This window comes from Elgaria multicarinata, chromosome 3, assembly GCF_023053635.1.
Source record: "Elgaria multicarinata webbii isolate HBS135686 ecotype San Diego chromosome 3, rElgMul1.1.pri, whole genome shotgun sequence".
In the NCBI taxonomy this organism is placed as follows: Eukaryota; Metazoa; Chordata; class Lepidosauria; order Squamata; family Anguidae; genus Elgaria; species Elgaria multicarinata.
This window is the reverse complement of record NC_086173.1, coordinates 167,938,710-167,960,199: the sequence shown is the minus strand read 5'-3', so window position 1 is coordinate 167,960,199 and position 21,490 is coordinate 167,938,710. Positions and strand designations below refer to the sequence as shown.

The 21,490-nt window shown below is 45.4% G+C and overlaps 3 protein-coding genes and 1 pseudogene across 5 annotated transcripts in view; 1 reads left to right on the top strand and 3 right to left on the bottom strand.

Annotated features, from left to right (window-relative positions):
• The window catches only part of LOC134396979 (zinc finger protein 883-like), a 63,160-nt pseudogene extending 51,974 nt beyond the window's left edge, over positions 1-11,186 (bottom strand).
• Positions 1-21,490, top strand: part of LOC134396281 (zinc finger protein 420-like) — a 918,719-nt gene that overhangs the window by 852,721 nt on the left and 44,508 nt on the right. Inside the window, exons 1-3 of one of the 3 annotated variants that reach the window (XM_063122714.1) lie at positions 20,260-20,422; positions 20,669-20,760; positions 20,978-21,104. The exons of the other annotated variants lie outside the window; for them this stretch is intronic. Of the exons in view, the coding sequence (XP_062978784.1) occupies positions 20,305-20,422; positions 20,669-20,760; positions 20,978-21,104 (337 nt within the window). The 5' untranslated portion in view covers positions 20,260-20,304. Of the gene's footprint in view, positions 1-20,259; positions 20,423-20,668; positions 20,761-20,977; positions 21,105-21,490 lie in introns of those variants that run through there. 3 annotated transcript variants of the gene reach the window in all.
• The window catches only part of LOC134396491 (zinc finger protein 345-like), a 204,703-nt gene that overhangs the window by 156,251 nt on the left and 26,962 nt on the right, over positions 1-21,490 (bottom strand). The window lies entirely within an intron of this gene.
• Positions 5,236-11,186, bottom strand: LOC134396980 (zinc finger protein OZF-like). Its single transcript, XM_063123595.1, has 5 exons — positions 10,983-11,186; positions 9,114-9,123; positions 8,899-9,002; positions 8,557-8,683; positions 5,236-6,384 (listed from the first exon to the last, which is right to left on the bottom strand). The coding sequence occupies exons 1-5, from the start codon at positions 11,184-11,186 to the stop codon at positions 5,255-5,257; spliced, it is 1,575 nt and encodes a 524-aa protein (XP_062979665.1). The 3' UTR covers positions 5,236-5,254.

Below are 21,490 nucleotides of genomic sequence, written 5' to 3'. Positions count from 1 at the left end.
CTGGTGTATATAGGCTTAATGCACATAGCCATCAGGGTTAGTAGCCATTGCTAGCCTTCTCCTCCTCCTCCTCCTCCAGGAATTGATCCAACCCCCTTTTAAAGCCATCCCAATTGGTAGCCATCGCTACATCTTGTGGTAGTGAGTTCCATAGTTCAGCTATGACCTGTGCGGAAGAAAAAACTGAACAAGAAAACGACCTCAGTGTTTATACATTAGTAGGGTGACCATATTAAAAGGAGGGCAGGGCTCCTGTATCTTTAACAATTGTATTGACAAGGGAATTTCAGCAGCTGTTATTTGTATATATGGAGAACCTGGTGAAATCCCCTCTTCATCACAGCAGTTAAAGCTGCAGGTGCCCTGCCTTGTTTTAAATCTGGTCCGGATCTACACTACTGCTTTAAAGCACTTTATAACATATAAAGCGCTTTAACTGCTTTAAAGCGCCATAAAACTGTTATATAAAACGCTTTAAAGCAATAGTGTAGATCCGGCCCTGGTCACAGTACAGCTGCAGTATAGGTCCTGCAGCTTTAACTATGGTGATGAAGAGGAAATTTCATCAGGTGCGACATGCATACAAATAAAACCTGCTGACATTCACTTTTCTATGCAACTGTTAAAGATACAGGAGCCCTTTCCTCCTTTTCACAGGGTCAGCCTATATAATCAGCTTCCAAACATTTCTTTTTCCACCACCCTTCAATTTCTCTCACACAGCTGCAGGCAGATTATACCCAAGAGGGTTAAGACTATGTGAGGTTATAATCCAGGAAAAACTGGTGCTTTCAAATAATTTTACGTTTTGCTTTTTAAAAAGCAAGAAAATTACTTCAGCCACTTCAACTCATTGTTAATTGAATTATTCCTGCATTGAACAGGGGGTTGGACTCAAATGGCTTGGGGAATTCTCTCTGGGCCTGGTTCAGAAGACACCTTAAACCACGGCTTTAACCATGGTGGATAAGCCAGAAAGCCAGGCCGTGTTCAGGAGACACCTTAAACTACAGTTTTAACCATGGAGAATAAGGCCTTTTTCTTTATTCACCATGGTTAAAGCCATGGTTTAAGGTGTCTTCTGAACAGGGCCTTTCTCTCTTCCTTCCATTTCCATTCTTCGTTCTTAGAATCATAGAATAGTAGGGTTGGAAGGGGCCTACAAGGCCATGAGTCCAACCCCCTGCTCAATGCAGGAATCCACCTTAAAGCACCCCTGACAGATGGTTGTCCAGCTGCCTCTTGAAGGCCTCTAGTGTGGGAGAGCCCACAACCTCCCTAGGTCACTGATTCCATTGTCGGACTGCTCTAACAGTCAGGAAGTTTTTCCTGATGTCCAGCTGGAATCTGGCTTCCTTTAACTTGAGCCCGTTATTCCATGTCCTGCACTCTGGAAGGATCGAGAAGAGATCCTGGCCCTCCTCTGTGTCACAACCTTTTAAGTATTTGAAGAGTGCTATCATGTCTCCCCTCAATCTTCTCTTCTCCAGGCTAAACATGCCCAGTTCTTTCAGTCTCTCTTCATAGGGCTTTGTTTCCAGACCCCTGATCGTCTTGGTTGCCCTCCTCTGAACACGCTCCAATTTGTCTGCATCCTACTTGAATTGTGGAGCCCAGAACTGGACGCAATACTCTAGATGAGGCCTAACGAGGGCCGAATAGAGAGTGGACCTCCTTTGCATGTTGACTGGAGTGGGGGAAGCGGTGCCATTTGGTGCTCTGCCCCAGACAGCGAAATGTCTTGGGCCAGCAGTAGCTCTGGACATGGATGGAGAGACGGTGGGATGGGAAAAGGTAGCTGAGATAGCACAAGGAATAATGTCAGGGAGAGAAATAACTGGGGTGGGGGTTAGAGATGTAAAATTTCTGGAAATTTTGAACCCATAGGAGAAAAGATGGGTTTTTTTCCATTCCTCCCCCCCCAGGGGAAAAACAGAAATTTTCGGAAAAATTGAAATAATGCAGCATTAGCACTTGTTACAGATTTAAAGTCACTTTGTTACTTTTTAACATAAAATGTAATTATGTCCAAGTTGGTTTGGCATAAAATTATTACATTTGGTATATTAAAAGTACAGTGTATTCAAACAATTATTACAAATTTAATTTCCTTTACTAACAAATGAAGCTACAAGCTCCTGAGCTGTTAGGAACACCTGAACTGTAAGGAACCTCTTTGGTTCTGCCAGTTTATGAGGAGTAAGCAAAAAAATCAGTTTAAAACAACAGCAGAAGAAACCACCATTAGTAACAAAGAAAATTATTCGTTTCCGCTAGTCCTTCAGTATCAAGACATAAAGCCCCCATTCCCATAGAAAGAACTGAGAGTGGGGGGAAAAGGGGGAGGACCAAGATTCAATAAATATGCATGAAATTCAATCAGACCCATTTCCTGAACTATAGCTAACCACTATCAGTTTCAGTCTCTGCTTCAGTGGCAGTGCTGCCCCCTAGAGGCAGAAATGCTTGTTGCATTGGAGAATTGTAGTCTCAGTTTGCAACCTAGGACTTGCTTGTCCTTGGTGCACAGACATTGTAATAATCTGATACTGTACAGTGGAGAAGTAAATATCTGAACACCTTGTCTGAAACATTGTATTCATCACGCTAAAATAAAACATCCCATAATCTGTTTTTTCTTCATTTTTTTTTCAATTTTTCAGAAAAAAACAAAAGAGGCTTTGGGGAAAAAACAGGTCCCCCCCCCCCCGAATTTTTTCAGGCTTCTTCCGGGCCTTCACATCTCTAGTGGGGGGTACAGAGTTATCCGTGTGTGGGGAATACGGGTCAGGGGTTACATCAAACTCAGCAGGCAACCTGTCACGGCTGCCGCTTTCGGTCTCCTTTTCCCTCTTTACTTTATATCTGCTCAGTGGGCCTGTGATTCTCGGACCTCTTTTGGCCTCACAGCCACTAGCCCAGCTCCACTCTTTTCACCCCTATACTTCCGCTGCCACCGTATAACTCAGTACCTTACCTCAGGTCCTTCAATAATCCAACCCAGTTTGTGAAGCAACTAACTTTTATTTAACAATATGTAAGTTTATGCAGTTGGTCAAACTTATGGTTTCATTTGTTGCCATACTTGTTTGTTACAATACAGTATCTTATATTTCCTGCCTACTCTACCCACTGATCTATCCTACCTCCTCCTATCCCTCTTTCCCCCAAAACAGTAAAACACATTGTTTAGGCTGACCTTATGAAAAGGAGGACAGGGCTCCTGTGTCTTTAACAGTTGTATAGAAAAGGGAATTTCAGCAGGTGTTATTTGTATGCATGTCGCACCTGATGAAATTTCCTCTTCATCACCATAGTTAAAGCTGCAGGACCTATACTGCAGCTGTACTGTGACCAGGGCCGGATCTACACTATTGCTTTAAAGCGTTTTATGTAACAGTTTTATAGCGTTTTAAAGCAGTTAAAGCGCTTTATATGTTATAAAGTGCTTTAAAGCAGTAGTGTAGATCCGGACCAGATTTAAAAGAGGGCAGGGCACCTGCAGCTTTAACTGCTGTGATGAAGAGGGGATTTCACCAGGTTCTCCATATATACAAATAACAGCTGCTGAAATTCCCTTGTCAATACAATTGTTAAAGATAGAGGAGCCCTGCCCTCCTTTTAATATGGTCACCCTACTAATGTATAAACACTGAGGTCGTTTTCTTGTTCAGTTTTTTCTTCCGCACAGGTCATAGCTGAACTATGGAACTCACTACCACAAGATGTAGCGATGGCTACCAATTGGGATGGCTTTAAAAGGGGGTTGGATCAATTCCTGGAGGAGGAGGAGGAGGAGAAGGCTAGCAATGGCTACTAACCCTGATGGCTATGTGCATTAAGCCTATATACACCAGTTGCTGGGGAACATGGGCAGGAGGGTGCTGTGTTGCACCCGTGTCCTGCTTGTGGGTAAACAGAGTGCTGGATTCGAGGGACCCTTGGTCTGATCCAGCCTCAGGGCTCTTCTGATGTTCTCAGGTGCACACAAATGGGAGCAGCGTTACTGCTTGCTTCGAGAATGATAATACCGCCTTGCGCATGAATGGGGACAGGGCAGAGACCACTTCTGAAGCCATGGATTGGACAGATAGAAATGGCCGAGGCAGGCAGGTAGTGAAGGAGAGGAGAATTTGGGGGAGGGGGGGTGAATCATGCCGGGTGGGGGGAAGGAGAGGGGTTTTTCAATACAACTGTTAAAGATACAGGAGCCCTGTCCTCCTTTTCATATGGTCACCCTAACATTTTTCCCACTCTGAACTAAACCCTTTGGAAGTCAAACGCAGGCTCTCTCCTCTCACACCCTATGAACTGTGTTTGGACGACATGCTAATCAATGGTTATTTCCCATTTTGTTCCTATTACTCACCCAGTTGATTAGCATGTTGGCCGAACTCAGCCAATAATGGCTAACTGCTCTCTAAACACTTGAATCCACCAGCCAATCAGCATTCACTCCAATATTCAAATCCCTCACTCCCCCTCCCAACAGCATTAACCACTTACCATCCTGACATTAAATTATATGAAACAGTTAAAATATTACCTACTCACTGGTAACAAGGTCTGCAGAAATTATTTACAACAGTTTGTCTTGCGTTTCTGTACTGGCGACTAGACGGGACGGGATGTAGGCTATGGTTTCTATACTGTAGAAGTTTTTTTCTTTTGAGTTTCCTACAGGGCGATTCACTTAAGATCTTCTCATATCATGCAGACCTCAGGAAATGTCTCAAAATTCCACGGCATTTACAGGAGTGGTAAAAATCCCAACTCCTTATTTAGCTCCTGTGGAGACAGGGTATTTAATTTCAATGTCTACTCCAATTAAATTTTGGGATAAAATGCTGGCTGAGTTTTTTTTTCTTTTTAAAACACACAACCCTATAAAAAGCTATTTTAAAGACCAACAGTTGGAGAACACATGATCAAGATCCCAGACTCAGGCATTGTTAATGTGGACATTGTCACTGCTGACTCTGGGACTGATTTGAGCACTTATTTATTACTGCATTTATAGCCTGCCTTTTTTCCTCCAAGGAACCCAAGTCAGCCTACATAATCTTCCTCCTTTCCACCTTATCCTCACAACAACCCTGTGAGGTGGGTTGGGCTGAGAGTCTGCGACTGGCCCAAATTCACACAGTGGGTTTCCATGGCCGAGTGGGGACTAGAACCCAGGTCTCCCGACTCCCATTCCAACACTTTACCCACTACACCACACTAGCCCTATGAGTGAATTCTTTGATGTTGCTTAAGATGTGTGCTGGAAGAAAACCTCTTTCCATTCCAAGCATTCATAGGGCTTCCCGCCAGTGGGAATTCTATGATGCATCTTAAGCGGGTTGCTCACAGAAAAATTCTTCCCACATACTGACCACTGATAGGGCTTTTCCCTTGTGTGGAGTCTCTGATGGTCTTTAAGGTTTGTGCTGTACCTGAAACCCTTTCCACATTCTGAGCATTTAAAGGGCTTCTCGCCTGTGTGGATATTTTGATGCACCTTAAGATATCCGCTCCGAGTGAAACCCTTTCCACACTCTGAGCATTTATAGGGCTTCTCCCCTGAGTGAATTCTCTGATGCAACTTAAGTTGGCTGCTCTGATTGAAACTTTTCCCACATATTGAGCATTGATAGGGCTTCTCCCCTGTGTGGATTCTGTGATGGTTTTTAAGGTTCCTTCGGCAACTGAAACCCTTTCCACATTCTGAGCATTTAAAGGGCTTCTCGCCTGTGTGGATTCTCTGATGATCTGTAAGGTTCCTGCTGCAACTGAAACCCTTTCCACATTCTGAGCATTTAAAAGGCTTCTCGCCTGTGTGAGTCCTTTGATGCACCTTAAGGCGGCTGCTATGAAGGAAGCTTTTTCCACACTCAAAGCATTTATAGGACTTATCCCCTGTGTGAGAATTTTGATGTGCTTTCAGGTTAATGCTCTTACTGAAACTCTTTCCACATTCTGGGCAGTGAAAGGGCTTTTCGCCTGTGTGTATTCTGAGATGGTTTTTAAGGCTTGTGCTGCTACTGAGACCCTTTCCACATTCAGAGCATTTAAAGGGCTTCTCCCCTGAGTGAATCCTTTTATGCAAGATAAGTTCTGAGTGGAAATTAAATTTCTTCTCACACTCCAAGCACTGAAATCTTTTCCCTTCTGTATGAAATCTTTGACCCTTGGTACGGTGTATCTTCTGAGTCTTTATATCCTGAGAGCTTTTCTTCTGTGGCTTCCCATTGTGAATATTCCTTTTCCTTGGTTCTTCTACTAATGGCATTTCACGGACGTCTGACCCTTCAAGAGAAATGGATTTGTTTCCCCACTCCTGTTCAGTTTCTGCTCTCCTTCTCTGATGTGCGCCATTTTTCTTGTTCTCCCTGCAATCACCTGAAAGAATAAGAAAGAATTCCTAAAATCGGGGAACAAACCAAACCATTTGCTGATTTGATTAACAGGATAAAAAAGAAAATATCATTCCAAATATATTAAACATCCTCTAATTATCAGTAGAACTGAATGAACCTGGAATCCTAATGCAGGTACAATCTCATGTGCAGCACTCACACCTGTTGGGATAAGACTCAGGATTGGAATAAAGCCATTGAAAGGTAGACCTTGTTCAAATGGAACAGACCAAACAAGAAAGGAGGGGGAATATTATTACATGTATCTGCCCATAGGGAAACCCGTGATTCTGAGAAAGGAAGCCGGATCTAAAGCAATTGGGTAAAGATGGAGAGAGAAACAAGGATGTCATGGTGGTGGCAATATTTACAGATCCACCTGCCAGTCAGAAGACGTGGATGAAGCTTTCCTGGAAAAGATAAAACATTCACATAGACAAGTCATTGTAGTAATAGTGGGATTTCAACTATCCTGAAACCTTCTGCTAGTCCAACTCTGCTCAGAATGGAACATCCATTGCATCCAAACCTTGTAACTTCTGTACACGGGAAGGCAGCTGGATGGAAAGAAGGTGGAAGGAGGCTGTTTGGAACAAGGATTAGTCTGCTACTGGACAGTATTGGCTGTTTTCAAACCTTGCTCTGAATTCATGCTAAAAAGGCAGTCACAGAACAGATGCCAATAGTGTAGGTCTTGGCCACTTCTTAGAGATGGGAAGACCCCACTGGAGGGACATCCTGCTGCTTCCAGAGTCAAACCAACATCCAAACTTCATAGTGAATATAACAATCATAGAATCATAGAATAGCAGAGTTGGAAGGGGTCTACAAGGCCATCGAGTCCAACCCCCTGCTCAGTGCAGGAATCCACCCTAAAGCATCCCTGAAAGATGGTTGTCCAGCTGCCTCTTGAATGCCTCTAGGGTGGGAGAGCCCACAACCTCCCTAGGTCACTGGTTCCATTGTCTGAGAAGCATAGAATAGTAGAGTTGGAAGGGGCCTAAAAGGCCATCAAGTCCAACCCCCTCCTCAATGCAGGAATCCACCCTAAAGCATCCCTGACAGAGGGTTGTCCAGCTGCCTCTTGAATGACTCTAGTGTGGGAGAGCCCACAACCTCCCTAGGCAACTGATTCCATTGTCGCACTGCTCTAACAGTCAGGAAGTTTTTCCTGATGTCCAGCCGGAATCTGGCTTCCTTTAACTTGAGTCCGTTATTCCGTGTCCTGCACTCTGGGAGGATCGAGAAGAGATCCTGGCCCTCCTCTGTGTGACAACCTTTTAAGTATTTGAAGAGTGCTATCATGTCTCCCCTCAATCTTCTCTTCTCCAGGCTAAACATGCCCAGTTCTTTCAGTCTCTCTTCATAGGGCTTTGTTTCTAGACCTCTGATCATCCTGGTTGCCCTCTTCTGAACACGCTCCAGCTTGTCTGCGTCCTTCTTGAATTGTGGAGCCCAGAACTGGACACAATACTCTAGATGAGGCCTAACCAGGGCCAAATAGAGAGGAACCAGTACCTCATGTGATTCGGTAGCTATACTTCTATTAATGCAGCCCAAAATAGCATTTGCCTTTCTTGCAGCCATATCGCACTGTTGGCTCATATTCAGCTTGTGATCTACAACAATGCCAAGATCTTTCTCGTTCGTAGTATTGCTGAGCCAAGTGTCCCCCATCTTGTAACTGTGCATTCGGTTTCTATTTCCTAAATGTAGAACTTGGCATTTATCCCTATTAAATTTCATCCTGTTGTTTTCAGCCCAGCACTCCAGCCTATCAAGATCACTTTGAAGTTTGTTTCTGTCTTCTAGGGTATTAGCTATCCCACCCAATTTTGTGTCATCTGCAAATTTGATAAGCGTTCCCTGCACCTCCTTGTCCAAATCATTAATAAAAATGTTGAAGAGCACTGGGCCCAGGACTGAGCCAACAGGTAAGGGTTGGAGAGGATGTGGGTGCTTCATCTACACTTTTAAGGCTTTATGTTAATCACCTGGTGAGCTTTCGCTGGACTAGAGTATCCCAGGAACAAGGCCCAGTCAATGACATCTTTATAATGCATTGACACAAAGAAAGAACAGCTGCAATTCCACCTTCTAGGAACTGTCAGGAAGGCAGAGAGGGAGCCTTACTCAGAGGAATCCCATTCCTTACCCAGAGAGGTCAGGATCCCACGATTCTCCTCCATGACTTCCTTGTGCAGAGTCCTTTGGCTTCGATCCAGCAGAGCCCACTCCTCCTCCGAGAAATGCACGGCCACCTCCTCAAAAGTCACTGGACCCTGACAGAAGAAGAAGAGACCATGTTCTCCTTATGCATAATTTTGCAATCCATGAAGACAAGAATGGTGAGGTCCTCCTCCTGAATGCCAGAGCTTCATGAGTGACATTCAAGGCCTTCCTATCAGCCATTTTGGACAAGAGCAATGAGAAAGGAGCAAATACTTCCAGGACCAAAGAGATGTGCAGGGGACGGAGGTCCCCAGGACTCCCCTACCTGCCCTGGCTGTGCAGAAACCGCTTCCAGTCCACCACAAAGCGAAGGAGGCTTAGAAGGATCTCCCAGGGTCAGTTTATTCTCTCTGCAGGTCTTTTCGTTTCCTGTGAGGAAGGCAAGGAAGGTGAGAACGTAAGTTATAGTTCTTAAGCATTTCCATTGTTTTAGTGGAATCAATGACCACCCTCTATCTAGAGAAAAAGAGTCTCTCTTACCCGCTCCCCCCTGAATCAGGTCCAAGGAGAACATTAAAACAGCTCACGCACCTCAGGCGTAATTGTGGGAGGGAGACCATGGGGAAATATGTCCCCCTAATCCTTACCCAGTGAGGAGGGTCCTCCGGCACCCTCCTGCAAGATCCACCCGTCCAGCGGCCTCTGTGTGGTGCCTGATGGAGCCTTCTCTGCCACAAGGAAATCTGTGGGTGCTTTGGTGAACTTCTCCTGCACCTGGAACAGGAGGGAGGATCCCAGGCAGAGAAGAAGGATGAGGGAAGGAAAGAAATGGGTCAAGTCAAGGCCAAGGACAGCGGTTCCCAATCTCTTTGGATTTCAGGGCTCCTTCTAAAGTTGATCAACCCTCCAAGCCACACAGCACATAAGGATGTGTGATTTGGGGCTAATAGTTCAACCCGGGCATAAGAAAAGCGCTCAAACGCCCTTCAAAAACCAACCAGGAAGAAAGTGATAACCTCCCACCATTTTCCGCTGTAAACAAAGCAGTTTGGTGTCTACAAATGCTATTCCTGTCTTGTGGGGAGGACTCTGCCACCAGTTGAAGAAGGATCCCCTCCTTCCCCAGAACTTCACAAACCCGTTCAGTTCTCCTGTGATTGTAAGAACCTAAGAGGAGCCATTCTGGATCAGAACCAGGATCCATCTCATCCAGTATTCTCTCTCCACAGTGGCCCATCAGCTGTTGAGCATGAACTCACAAGCAGGACATGGGTGCAACAGCACCGTTCGGCCCATGTTCCCCAGCAACCGGTGCTCAATGACGTACTGCTTAGGATACTGGAAGTAGGATACAGCCATCCGGGCTAGTAGCCATTCATAGCCTTTTCCTCCAGGAATTTGTCTAACCCTGGTTTTAAATCCAAATGGGTGGCCATCACTACATCTTGAAGCAGGGAATTGCATACTTCAACTATGCGTATTAAGTTTAACTATCCTCCTAGGAGGGCCTGCTCTACAGCCCTGGTTAGGCCTCATCTAGAGTATTGCATCCAGTTCTGGGCTCCACAATTCAAGAAGGATGCAGACAAGCTGGAGTGTGTTCAGAGGAGGGCAACCAGGATGATCAGGGGTCTGGAAACAAAGCCCTATGAAGAGAGACTAAAAGAACTGGGCATGTTTAGCCTGGAGAAGAGAAGATTGAGGGGAGACATGATAGCACTCCTCAAATACTTAAGGGGTTGTCACACAGAGGAGGACCAGGATCTCTTCTCGATCCTCCCAGAGTGCAGGACACGGAATAATGGGCTCAAATTAAAGGAAGCCAGATTCCAGCTGGACATCAGGAAAAACTTCCTGACTGTTAGAGCAGTATGACAATGGAATCGGTTACCTAGGGAAGTTGTGAGCTCTCCCACACTAGAGGCCTTCAAGAGGCAGCTGGACAACCATTTGTCAGGGATGCTTTAGGGTGGATTCCTTCATTGAGCAGGGGGGTGGACGCGATGGCCTTGTAGGCCCCTTCCAACTCTGCTATTCTATTATACTATGATTCTACACATTCAACTATTCTTGGGATTGGACTATTGGAATTTGGGCGTCCCTTCCTTAGAGGACATGCAGAAAAAGTTGAGATACTGGTGGGGAGTTTTAAGATTTCATTCCCTTGGAATTAACAGGATGAAATGCTCTCACCCGCTCTTTGTCCTCTGCCTGACTCAGGAGGAAGCCTTCTGCCACTGCCATCGCCTGGGAACTGGTCTCTGCTCCACATTCTCTGACCCAGCTCTCCATCTCCGGGGGCAGGACAGCAAGGAACTTCTCTAGCACCACCAGGTCCAGCATCTGAGCTTTTGTTTTCCTCTCTGGCTTTAGCCAGTGACGGCAAAGGCGGTGGAGTTGGCTGCAAACCCTTCGGGGTCCCTCAGCCTCCTGGTAGAAGAAGTCCCTGAAAACCTTGTACTCTACGTCTGAACTGGTGTTGGTCCAACCCATGTTCTCCAGCTCTCTGCTTTCCCAGGGTTCTGCACTGCTCCATTCCTGCACGATACAGGAGATTTTTCCTCCTTCAGGGACAGCAAAGTTCTGCTCTTCCATCTTTACTGTCTTCTCCATCTCTGCTCTCACCAGGACTCAAAAGGTCTCCTTCATTTGCTGCATATTTCTCTCTTCAGGCAAGGACTGACCTGTAGGAATCAAAATGCAGGAGCTGCATGGATTAGATACAGCTATGGCCAACTTAATACCCAGGACCTGTCTCCGATGGGTCTCTACAACCCCAAAGGAATAACGCTCATGGCTGAAAATGAGGTTCTGATGTTGCTCCAGTAGGAGAAAGAGCGTAACAAGAGCTGTCTTAAGGTTATTAAAAGTTCAATATGTGTGAACATTTAATTTAAAACCTGAGCATAGAATCAGTGAATACACTTTCAACTTGTTAAACAAATGAAAAACGTCACACAGGAAGCTTTAAGATACGAATGGTTTTTAAAGGAAGTCAATACAAAACAACATCAGATACAGCAGTCAGATCTGAAACATGTAATAATTACAAAGAAATACATCTGTACACTGTGCAAAATACACTACAATTTAACCCTTGCTGAGGCCTGTTAGAAAACAATGTGAAATAAAAAAATACTCAGCCCAACTAGCAGGAGTTGAATTGTTATTTAGCTCTATTTAAACTTCCACTAATCCAAACTAGCTAAATTTTTAGGTTGACCCTATGAAAAGAAGGAGAGGGCTCCTTTATCTTCAACAGTTGCTTAGAAAAGAGAATTTCTGCAAGTGTCATTTGTATATATGGAGAACCTGGTGAAATTGCCTTTTTACCATACCAGTTAAAGCTGCAGGAGCGATTCTAGAGTGACCAGATGTAAAAGAGGCAGGAGTGACTATGCAGGGGGGAAATTGTACCATGTAACGAAAGTGCTGAAAAGAGGCAAGCCCTGGTGCTTCAGAAATCATATAAAAGTTGTTTTATTGGTTTATATCCAAACGTGCTCTGCTCAACGTTTCGGACCGATTGTCCTTGGTCAGGTGCTATAACAATTTTAAAATATACAAGTTAAAATGGAAACAAGAGCAACACTCGAAAATTAAATTGCATTCCTTTAACAAAACTATGTAAGTCTCAACTGTTCTCGTATTCACATTTGCTGTTAACAAAAGTGCAATAAGAAATTCCAGAATAGTACACAAAAAAATTCTAGCCATTTTGCCTTGTCAATATATTACAGTTTGTTATTGTCAATAACCAAATATTTCCATCCCAAAGTCAGGGTGTTGTTGTTTTTTTGCAACACGTTGCTTTACACTTTGAAATGGGCAAATACCCTCTCTCGAATCTATACAAACGTTGGAACATATGGTTTACAGAGAGCATTTCTTATTGCACTTTTGTCAACAGCAAATGTGAATACAAGAACTGTTGAGACTTACATAGTTTTGTTAAAGGAATGCAATTTAATTTTCGAGTGTTGTTCCTGTTTCTATTTTAACTTAGAATAGAGTCACAGAATAGCAGAGTTGGAAGGGGCCTCCAAGGCCATCGAGTCCAACCCCCTGCTCAATGCAGGAATCCACCCTAAAGCATCCCTGACAGATGGTTGTCCAGCTGCCTCTTGAAGGCCTCTAGTGTGGGAGAGCCCACAACCTGCCTAGGTCACTGGTTCCATTGTCGTACTGCTCTAACAGTCAGGAAGTTGTTCCTGATGTCCAGCTGGAATCTGGCTTCCTTTAACTTGTATATTTTAAAATTGTTATAGCTCCTGACAAAGGACAATCCGCTTGAAATGTTGAGCAGAGCGCGTTTGGATATAAACCAATAAAACAACTTTTATATGATTTCTGAAGCACCAGAGCTTGCCGCTTATCAGCGCATTCAGATTTAAAAGAGAGCAGGGCACCAGCAGCTTTAACTGTTGTGATGAAGAGGGAATTTCCCCAGGGGTCCCCATATATACAAATGACACCTGCTGAAATTCCCTTTTCTATGCAACTGTGAAAGATACAGGAGCCCTGTCCTTTCCATATGGTCACCCTAATACAGGAGTCCTGTCCTCCTTTTCATATGGTCACCCATCAGGAGTAGTAACCATTGGTAGCCTTGTCCTCCAGCAATGTGTCCAGCCCCCTTTTAGGTCACCCTAATACAACTTTTAGGTCACCCTAATACAACTGTTAAAGATGCAGGAGCCCTGTCCTCCTTTTCATAGGGTCACCCTAATACAACTGTTAAAGATGCAGGAGCCCTGTCCTTCTTTTCATAGGCTCACCCTAATACAACTGTTAAAGATGCAGGAGCCCTGTCCTCCTTTTCACAGGGTCACCCTAATACAACTGTTAAAGATGCAGGAGCCCTGTCCCCCTTTTCATAGGCTCACCCTAATACAACTGTTAAAGATGCAGGAGCCCTGTCCTCCTTTTCATAGGCTCACCCTAATACAACTGTTAAAGATGCAGGAGCCCTGTCCTCCTTTTCATAGGCTCACCCTAATACAACTGTTAAAGATGCAGGAGCCCTGTCCTTCTTTTCATAGGCTCACCCTAATACAACTGTTAAAGATGCAGGAGCCCTGTCCTCCTTTTCACAGGGTCACCCTAATACAACTGTTAAAGATGCAGGAGCCCTGTCCCCCTTTTCATAGGCTCACCCTAATACAACTGTTAAAGATGCATGAGCCCTGTCCTCCTTTTCATAGGCTCACCCTAATACAACTGTTAAAGATGCAGGAGCCCTGTCCCCCTTTTCATAGGCTCATCCTAATACAACTGTTAAAGATGCAGGAGCCCTGTCCCCCTTTTCATAGGCTCACCCTAATACAACTGTTAAAGATGCAGGGGCCCTGTCCCCCTTTTCATAGGCTCACCCTAATACAACTGTTAAAGATGCAGGAGCCCTGTCCTCCTTTTCATAGGGTCATCCTAATACAACTGTTAAAGATACAGGAGCCCTGTCCTCCTTTTCATAGGCTCACCCTAATACAACTGTTAAAGATGCAGGAGCCCTGTCTCCCTTTTCATAGGCTCACCCTAATACAACTGTTAAAGATGCAGGGGCCCTGTCCTCCTTTTCATAGGCTCACCCTAATACAACTGTTAAAGATGCAGGGCCCCTGTCCTCCTTTTCATAGGCTCACCCTAATACAACTGTTAAAGATGCAGGGGCCCTGTCCTCCTTTTCATAGGCTCACCCTAATACAACGGTTAAAGATGCAGGAGCCCTGTCGTCCTTTTCACAGGCTCACCCTACATTCTGCTCCTCCTAGTCCCCCTCCTTCCTCCAGACTTCCCTAATTATGTGGAGGGAAGTAGGTGCAAGCTGTGGGTCTTCTGTGGGTTCTCCAAATGAGTCATCCGCCTGGGGGGCAGGCAGGGGGCTCTGTCTCTCTCTTCCCAACCCCCTGGGATCCCTTTGCATTTTGCACTCACCTGCTCCTCTGCAGGGGGGAGAGAGGCTGAGGTTGCACGCAAGATGCACGCACGACACGGGGAATCCCAGGCTCCTTTGCCATGGGGGGTGGGGGTGGAGGTGGAGGGAGAAGTGTGGGGCATCATCCAGCCTCTCTAGGAGCCAGCACCTTCTCGCTCCCTTTAACCCTTAGATGGATGCAACTCAAAAAAGCATCAAGAGGCTTTTCCGGGGGCTCCTGGCAGAGAGACACGGACCTGGGGGGAGGGGGGGGCTTTTATCCCTGAAGCAGCATCGCTGCCCCGTCTGCTCCTGGGGGCTTCAGATCAGTTCTTTATATGGCCAGTTTTCCTTTGTGTGCCTAACGCAGCCTGCCCTGTGCACCGGCAGGAGGGATATTATGGGATGTCAGCAGCATTGAACGCCCACCATCCCCCCCTCTCTGGGGTAGCCCCTCCTTCCCCCCTTGGCATGATTCACCCCCACCCCCAAATTCTCCTCTCTTTCACTGCCTCCCTCCTTCGACCATTTCTGTACGTACAGTCCATAACTTCAGAAGTTTGCTCTCTCCTGCCCTCCCACCCCCCCGTCCACTCTGTGCATGCACAAAGCAGTATTGCCCTTGTCAAAGCAAGGCCCCACTTCTTCCTTTGCACTATGGAGCCAGTAGGCGTAAATAACTCAAGCAAGCGAGCCAAACCACATACCGCAGAGGATGGCTAAAATAGGGTGACCCTATGAAAAGGAGGGCAGGGCTCCTGCATCTTTAACAGTTGTATTGAAAAGGGAATTTCAGCAGGTGTCATTTGTATGCAGACAGAGGGTTCCCCCCACCCCCAAGGCCAAATCCATACCATCAATCGCATCACCATATTTGCTTACACATGACACCATCTGGACCTCCTGTAAAATCGAGGGAACATTTGCCCAATAAAAGCCTGTCTGGAATCACCTGATATGATTCTATGGCATCTAGTCATGAAGGATAGATAGTTGTTTTTAGCTAGGGTGACCCTATGAAAAGGAGGACAGGGCTCCTGTATCTTTAACAGTTGTATTGAAAAGGGAATTTCAGCAGGTGTCATTTGTATGCAGGCAGCACCTGGTGAAATTCTCTCTTCATCACCACATTTAAAGCTGCAGGAGCCCTGCCCTCTTTTAAATCTGGTCACTCTAGTATAGCTCCTGCAGCTTTAGCTGTGGTGATGAAGAGGCGATTTCACCAGGTGCTGCATACATACAAATGTATGCAGGCTCTACCTCCAGGCTCTACCTGCCAGTGCACAGGGCAGGCTGCGTTCTGGACTCAAAGGGAAAGCAATGGTGCAAAGAGCCGCCTTGGATCCTGCAGAGGAGGAGCAGGAGCAGGCGGGGCGGCGATGCTCCTGCGGGGTTAAAACCCCTACAGAACCCCCCCCCCCCCGTCCGTGACTCTGCCAGGAGCCCCCGGGAGGAGCCTCTTTTGTGTTGAGTCCATCTAAGGGTTAAAGAAGAGGAGTGGGCGGGATCCTAGATAGCCCAATAAAGGGGAAAGGCTGGATGAGACCCCACACTTCCCGCCCCACACTCCTCCCCCACCCCTGGCAAAGGAGCCTGGGATTCTCCCCCTCCCCCTGCGTGCCTCGTGTGTTTGCATCTGCAGCCTCTTTTCCCCTTGCGGAGGAGCAGGTGAGTGCAAAATGCAAGGGGGTTCCGAGGAGGGTGAGAAGAGAGAGAGCGCCCCCCTCCCGCCCCCAGGAGTCTGACCCATTTGGGGGTCCCTGGAGAAGACCCCCGCCTTGCACCTCCTTCCCTCCCCATAATTAGGAACCCTAGAAGGGAAGGCTGGGAGGGACAGAAGCGGAAATATCCTGGGATTCAATGCCTGCAGGGAATCACTTCTGTTGGCAAAAAGCTGTCCTGGTGCCATTTCTGGATTGCATTTGCTTTGGTTTCCTCTCCCTGGTTTAAACTTCGTTAACAGGTAATCCATGTTTCCCCCCTTTCATCATAACGCCTTTGCAATCCCCCCCGGGGCTCCTTCCCCTTCTAAAGTGAGCCTGCTGTTCCTCTCCTAAGAGTGGGTGGAAACCATGTGTCTGGTTCCTGTGGGGTTGGAGAAGACCCACTTGGAGGTTTGATTTGCTAAGAAATTATTTTTATTTTATTTTTTGGTTTATTTTATGGTGGTTTACAAATTTAAGTAGGGTGACCATATGAAAAGGAGGACAGGGCTCCTGTATCTTTAACAGTTGCACAGAAAGGGGAATTTCAGCTGGTGTCATATCATAGAATCATAGAATAGCAGAGTTGGAAGGGGCCTACAAGGCCATCAAGTCCAACCCCCTGCTCAATGCAGGAATCCACCCTAAAGCATCCCTGACAGATGGTTGTCCATCTGCCTCTTGAAGGCCTCTAGTGTGAGAGAGCCCACAACCTCCCTAGGTAAATTTGTATGCATGTCTCACGTGTTGAAATTTCCTCTTCATCACAACAGTTAAAGTGCAGGAGCTATACTAGAGTGACCAGATTTAAAAGAGGGCACAGCTCCTGCAGCTTTAACTGTGGCGATGAAGAGGGAATTTCACCAGGTTCTCTACATATATTCAAATGACACCTGCTGAAATTCCCTTCTCTATGTTAAAGAGACAGGAGCCCTGTCCTCCTTTTTATAGGGTCATCCTACATCTAAGACAATTCAAATATAAAACCACAATAGAAAACCATAATAGAAAATACAATAGAAAAGCTCAACCAGATAAAAACAGCAGCAATGCGAAATTACAAATTTAAAACACCAAGTTAGAAGTTTATTTATAGACTGTCAAAATACAGGGGAAATAAAAAGGTCTTCTTCACCTGGCGTCTAAAGGCATATAATGTAGGTGCCAAGCGAAACTTCTTTCTGCACCGAGTTAAAACATGGCTTCTTTATCAAAGCCTTTGAGGGCTAAATTCTCTGTGATATCACATCGTTTAAATAATTTTTATTACTTTCTTTAAAAAGTTCTACTGGTTTTAATTTGTTAACGATGTAGTACTTTTTTTAGCTGTGTGATCCCAGTGATATATGGTGGGATACAAGTGTCTTAATAAATAAATGAAGGCCACAGATTTGTTTAATTATTTTACCCTGTGTGGCTCTTAAGATCATAAAAGCTGCTTCTTCTGGAGGAAAAACCCAGACAGATCAAATAGCCAAACGGATATTTTATCATGAATTTCTAAAACTAAATAACTTGCAGCCTGTATTAAACAGCTGTGTCATTGGTGTCTCTTCAGTACCTCCCTAGAGATGTAAAATTTCCAGAAATTTTGAAGCCATGGAAAAAAACTGGGTTTTTCCCGGTTTTTGTGTGTGTGTGTGTGTGGGGGGAAACAGAAATTTTGGGAAAAATTGAAATAATGCAATATTAGCACTTTTTACAGATTGAAAGTCACTTTGTTACTTTAGGAACATCAAATGTAATTATATCCAAGTTGGTTTGGCATTAAATTATTACATTTGGTATATTAAAATTAGTGTATTCAAACAATTATTACAAATTTAATTTACTTTTTTGTGGGGGGGTGGTAAAAAATGGAGCTACAAGGTCCTGAACTGTTAGGAACCTCTTTGGTTCTGCCCGTTTATGAGGAGCAGGCAAAAAAACAATTTTAAAAAACAACAACTGAAGAAACCACAAACATTAGTAACAAAGAAAATTATTTATGTCTACGCTAGTCCTCCAGTGTCAATACATAAAGCCCCCATTCCCATAAAAAGAACTGAAAAAAGGGGGGTGGAAACCAAGGTTCAATGAATATGCATGAAATTCAATCATACTCATTTCCTGAACAATAGCTAACCACTATCAGTTTCAGTCTCTGCTTCAGTGGCAGTGCTGCCCCCTAGAGGCAGAAACGCATCTTGCTTTTTGCATTTGAGAGTTGTAGTCTCAGTTTGCAACCTAGGACTTGCTTGTCCTCGGTGCACAGACATTGTATTAATCTGATACTGTACAGTGGAGAAGTAAATATCTGAACACCTTGTCTTAAACATTTTATTCATCATGCTAAAATAAAACATCCCGTAATCCGTTTTTCTTCATTTTTTTTCAATTCCCCCCCCCCCAAATTTTTCCATTTTTTTTCCAGGCTTTCACATCTCTAGTGGGGGGTACAGAGTTATCCGTGGGTGGGGAATACGGGTCAGGGGTTACATCAAACTCAGCAGGCAACCTGTCACGGCTGCCTCTTCGGTCTCCTTTTCTCTCTTTACTTTATACCTGCTCACTGGGCCGGTGATTCTCAGACCCTTTTTGGCCTCAAAGCCACCAGCCCAGCTCCACTCGGCTTCAGAAAAAAACCCTGTTTTTCCCCGAATTTTTCCGGGTTTTTTTCCGGGCCTTCACATCTTTATACCTCCCACCGCAAGAGAGTACACAGAACACACGCAAACACAGAGGGAGTGGGGTGGTAATACACCATAGCCATGAAGACGAGGTGGTGGAGAAATTCCACAAGATACTTTCAAAGTCCTCAGTCCCATAAAAGTCTTCTTTTCTCACAAGAAATACCAAAGAGAGACCCTCTTGCTGGTGCTGCAGTTTGGGCCTCTAATCTATAAAATTCTGTGGTGATTCTCACACTGCTCGCTGGGCTGTCTTAAGTATCCCTACACAGGTGATGACATGGAAGCATCTTCAGCGCCCATTTCAGACAGGTCCTAAGTATTAAGTTGGCCACAACTGTGTCTAATTCATGCAGCTCCTCCATTTTAATATCTGCAGACAAGTCCTTGGCTGAAGAGAGAAGTTGGCAGCAAAGGAGGGAGATCTTTCAAGTCCTGGTGGGAGCGGAGATGGAGAAGAGCGTGAAGTTGGAAGAGCAAAACTTTGCTGGCCCTGAAGCAGGAAACATCTCCTGCAACGTCAAGGAAGAGGACAGTGCAGAGCTCTGTGAGAGAAGAATGCAGGCAGAAGGCTTCCTCCTGAGCCGGGCAGATGACAAAGAGCAGGTGAGAGCATTTCATCCTGACAACTCCAAGGGACTGAAATTTTAAACTCCCCACCAGTATCTCAACTTTTTCTGCATGACCTCTAAGGAAGGCATGCCCCAATTTCCAATACATCCCCCCACCCCCACCCCCAGCAAAGTTGTAAGTACTGTGTGGAGTAGATCCTCCTTAGATCACGTCTGTGTCAAATGACTGGAGAACGGCCAACGTAACACTGATTTACAGACTGTTTACCTTAATGTCTTTTCATGGTAAATTAGTTGAAAGCATTATTAAAGGTAAAATGTAGCAGAACAAGCCATACTGAAAAAGAATCAGCATGGCTTCCTTAAAGGTACATCCTGCCTTACTTACCTTTTAGTTCCGTGAGAGTGTCAATAAACCAGTAGACATTCTTGACTTGGACTTCCAAAAGACCAAGGCCCTCAACGAAGGCTCCTGAACAAACTTAGCAGTCATGAAATAAGAGGGCAAGGGCTCTTATGGATCAGTAACAGCTTCAAAAACAGAAAGCAGAGAGGAGGAATAAATGGTCAGTTCTTCCGATGGAGGGATGTACATTGTGAGGTCCCACAGGGATCGGTATTGGGACCAGTGCTTTTCAACTTGTTCATAAATGGAGCTAGGATTAAAAGTGAAGTGTCCTGAATTGCGAATAAAACTGCCAATATCTAACTGCCTTTACACTAATTTATGGTGCAACCAGATCATCTTTAGAAGGAAGCCAGGATGAAAACTGATTGGGAAACGCTGTCCTTGGCCTTGATCTGACCCATTTCTTTCCTTCTCTAATCCGTCTTCTCTGTCTGGGATCCTCCCTCCTGTTCCAAGTGCAGGAGATGTTGGCCAAAGCGCCCACAGGTTTCCCTGAGGCAGGGAAGGCTCCGTCTGGCACCACACAGAGGCCGCTGGACAGGTGGATCTTGCAGGAGGGTGACGGAGGACCCTCCTCACTGGGTAAGGATTTGTGGGACATCTTTCCCCATGGTCTCCCTCCCTCAATTACACCTGAGGTGCATAAGATGTTGTAATGTTGTCTTTGAGCCTGATTTTTTGTGGGGGAGGTTGAAGAGAGTCTCTGTCTCTTGATATTCTAAAAAGAAATGAGGTTTATTAGTGTGGGTGGACATGGATTCCACTAAAACAGCGAAAATGCAATTGCTTAAGAACTATAACTTCCCACCTTCTTTGCCTTCCTCACAGGGAGTGGAAAAGCCTGCGGAGAGATTGAACTGATCCTGAGGCCTGCTTCGCTTCATGGTGGAGTGGAGATGGTTTCTGTGCAGCAAGAGCAGGTAAGGAAGTCCTTGGGCCCTCTGCACATCTCTTTGGTCGTGGAAGAACCTGCCCCTTTAGCTTTTGCTCCACTCCCAAGATGGCTTCTAGGAAGGCCTTGAATGTCACTCATGAGTCTCTGGATCCTGCAGAAGAACCTCCAACCGCCTCAACTTTATTGTCTTCATGGATTGCAATGTTATACTAGAACATAGTATTTTCTTCTTCTTCTTTCAGGGTCTGGTGACCTTTGAGGAGGTGGCCGTGCATTTCTCGGAGGAGGAGTGGGCTCTGCTGGATCCAGGCCAAAGGACTCTGCACAAGGAAGTCATGGAGGAGAATCGTGGGATCCTGGCCTCCCTGGGTAAGGAATGGGATTCCTCTGGGTAAGACTCCCTCTTTGCCTTCTTGACAGATCCTAGAAGGTAGAATTGCAGCTCTTCTTTGTTTGTGTCGGTGTTTTGTTGAGGACAACAGTGCCTGGGCTACGTTCCTGGGGTACTCTAGTCCAGAGAAAGCTTACCAGGTGATATACATAAAGCCTTAAAAATACAGGTAAAACACTAACATTCCCTCTAACCTTTACTTGTTGGCCTACTTTTAGCCACTATGAGGCATGGATGTTGGTTTGACTCTGGAAACAGCAGGATATCCCTCCAGTTGGGGCTTCCCATCTCTAAGAAGTGGCCAAGACCTCTGCTCTCGACATCTGATCTGCAATTCAATATGAATTTAGGGCAAGGAGTAAAA